Source organism: Plasmodium fragile, assembly GCF_000956335.1.
Source record: "Plasmodium fragile strain nilgiri unplaced genomic scaffold supercont1.21, whole genome shotgun sequence".
NCBI lineage: Eukaryota > Apicomplexa > Aconoidasida > Haemosporida > Plasmodiidae > Plasmodium > Plasmodium fragile.
The window spans coordinates 337,747-340,929 of record NW_012192601.1 but is presented as its reverse complement, the minus strand read 5'-3'; the positions used below and the strand labels follow the sequence as shown (position 1 = coordinate 340,929).

General features: G+C 40.2%; 1 protein-coding gene across 1 annotated transcript; it reads right to left on the bottom strand.

Annotated features, from left to right (window-relative positions):
- Nucleotides 1-1,602: 1,602 nt before the first annotated feature.
- AK88_02264 (ribonuclease HII) lies at nt 1,603-2,469 on the bottom strand (the record flags this gene model as incomplete). The annotated part of the gene is made up of 1 exon (XM_012479895.1): nt 1,603-2,469. One exon carries the CDS (start codon nt 2,467-2,469, stop codon nt 1,603-1,605), a length of 867 nt encoding a protein of 288 aa, XP_012335318.1.
- Between the last annotated feature and the right edge of the window lie 714 nt (nt 2,470-3,183).

The window sequence follows — 3,183 nt, the reverse complement described above, 5'->3', positions numbered from 1 at the left end:
AAAAAAAAAAAAAAAAAAACAAAGAAAACCTGCAATACTAGTGTAATATTCAACCCAAGACAACAATATATGAGGGAACACGTTGTGATAAGGAAAAATAAGTGTAAGTGCTGGCGAAAATTACATTTTGCTAACTTAATGTTAAAGGGAAATTCCCCCTTTGAAAGTGTAGCACAGCTATGCGTTTTTTTTTTTTTTTTCTTTATTTTTTTTTGTAATGCTGTGCGCAAGGAGTCGACTGCACGTGGTGGGCAAATGTCGTCGCGACATGCCGTGTGGAGGAGAAATTGGAACGACAAAAAAAATTCCCCAACGAAAGTGTATAAAAGGGGAAATACGCAAATAAGTAACTTGACAAGGAAATTTAAAAAAAAAAAAAAAAAAAAAAAAAAAGAGGCTACCTAAGGGTAAAACTGCGAAATTCCACCATTATTAACCTGTGCGCATTGTCAATTTGGAAATGCCCGAGTGGGAACTTGACGCATTTTTGCCAAAGGCCATGTCTACACCCTGCATCGGCGTTAATAAAGAGTGCATTTATATGCCTTTATAAATGGGCCTGCACGAGTGTCATTTTATATATATATTTTTTTTTGAATCACCTTCATGTTTCCCTGCCCTCCCTGATTACCGTGTGGTGTGCCTTGGGGGACATGTTTCATGGAAGCACTCCCTAAGGACAATATGAGAAATGGGCATGTTACCCTTTCGTTCACCCCCTACTGCATATAACACATGCCATATGGCTTCTGTTAAGTGTAAATGCCCTCCCATGTACACAATATATAGTATGTGCGCGCATAAGGAAAAAGGCAGCTACCAAATTTTCCAGAAAGGGGCCAGTGCACAGTTGCCGCTACCACACTTAATGAACATGGCAACACGGAAGATGTATAAAGTAACGAACGGTTAGGGGGATAATGCACGAGGCCCTTTCTTAAAATTGATTTGCTTCACACGACGGTGCACACAATTTTTATTTTGCAATTTGTCAACCCGTCTGAACAGGCTGCCCTCGAGCGGTTGCAAGTGCCACACGTTTGCATTTAGCGGCTGCTTGTTGCTCTGTCCACGTTCGGGGCAATGCCGCCCATGAATGTATACTTGCTTTAAGTCAAGCTGCAGCAGAGTGTAGCATCCTCTCGCTCTTCGTTATCTCTAATAGTGTTAAGTTTTTTTAAGGGGAGCTGCAAAAACTGTGGCATGGTGAAGGCAAACCTGTTGAGTGGACAGAGTCTCCTGGCGGTTTACATGAATCGGGGTGACCAAAAAAAAAAAAGAAAAAAAACAAAAAAACAAAAAAAAAATAAACAGGAAAAGCAAAAGCAAGACGAACGACACATTTTTTTGGACAGTAAAAAAAGCGTTGCAACCATAAGTGATCCCTTTTTTGCAGTGCATTTTTTTTCTCCTTCAATTTGGGCCACCTTAGAAAGGTTACATTGGAAGGTTTAAAAATGTGGCCTCTATGTGGCCATTTAAAAGGAACAAAATGGCGTGTGCAGGTGAGCATTTTTTTTTTTTTTTTTGTAAAAGTTTCGTACATGTGTATACCTCCTGCCCAGGCAACCTCTCTCGCAGGAAATACGCGAAAGAGGTTCTTCACAATTCCTCCACAAGGTCTAATCCGACCTTGGAGTAAAAGACAGATCGCTGCACGCACGGTTTTTGCAGCTTGCTGTAATCAAAAGGGGTTTTCCTCTTTATCGCTTTAGAGTCATTATTTTCAATGTCATCGTACCACTCGATTTGTTCACCCATCGTCTCGAGCATGTTATCAGCCGTAGACCAACTGAAACGAACAATACTTGGGAAGCCAAAAACGGAATCAAAATTATTTTTTAAAAAATTCTTTGTTATTGGATCCCCAGGATACCCAGACCCAAACCCTTTATCTATATTCACTAGGGGTTCCTCATATTTCCATTTTTTAATGAGAAAATCACGTGTCACTTTCGCACATATAGATGCAGCACTAACAACTGGGTATAATGAATCGGCTTTTTCCTTAACGGTGCATTTTATATGTGGAAATAATTTATTCAATTTTTCTTCATACACACTAGCCTTCCCAACGGTGTCTACAAAAACTTCAGTCAAATTACATCCTCGACTTATAACATGGTTAATGATAGAAATTGCTGTATCATGAGAAATTTCGTTTAAATTATACTTTTGCTTTTTCAACATTTTAGCACTTATGTCTTGTGGCATCAGCACATGTATCCTCCATCCAAAGGGCAAAGTTGAATTGTTTAATTTCAGGAACATCTTTTCTCTGTCCGCTTCGCTTATTTTTTTCGAGTCATCAATTTTCATCTCTTTTAATAATTTTTCATGCTCCTTGTTACAGTAAAATCCTGCGTATACCATGGGCCCTAGTACAGGCCCTCTTCCCGCTTCGTCGATCCCTAGCCGTACCTCCTCGTCCCCAAATTTGAACAGGTTGTCAATGATCAGCGGTTCCATGGTTAGGCGGACAGATCACTTAATATGTGCGAGCTAAGTGCACAAGTGATGTGCAGGTGAGAGATTCTAGCTTTGCAGCGTGGTTGATGCTTTAGGAGGTGTACCCGGAAACAATATCACAGTATCCGTTCAGCCTCTCCTACGTGGTTCCGTACCCGGGATACCTCCTGAAACGTAAAAAAAAAAAAAAGGGGGGGTCCCTACATAATCACAGTACAGTCACATACGCTCACACACATATATATACTTCTCATGCATGTGACTTCTTTTTACACTTTTTAGAAATTATTTTAAAATGATGCATGCCCCCTTCGCGTTTATTATATTCAATAAAAGTGGATGCAAAAAAAAAATAAAATAAAATAATGGAGTAAGCAAACCAAATGACACACACACACACACGAGGGTGCCAACTGCAGTGGGCGGGGAAAGAGAGAGGGATGAAAATAAAAGATTAGCGAAACCTTTTAACCAACCGTTGCATTATTTTCCTGAAATGGAAATATTTCCCCCTTACGAAATGGTAATGCCCAGAGGACTGGTCTTATGGGCGTCCTGATTCTTTTATTGCCTCGCATGGGGACAGGAAAAGCAACCTATGTGCGATGCTTATTTGTTAAAATGAACCTCCTCAAGAGGGGATCTCTAAAGGAGAAAAACACAAACCATGTGAAAATGCATCCTGTTAAGTTGCCTTTAGCTTAGCCGCTTCAC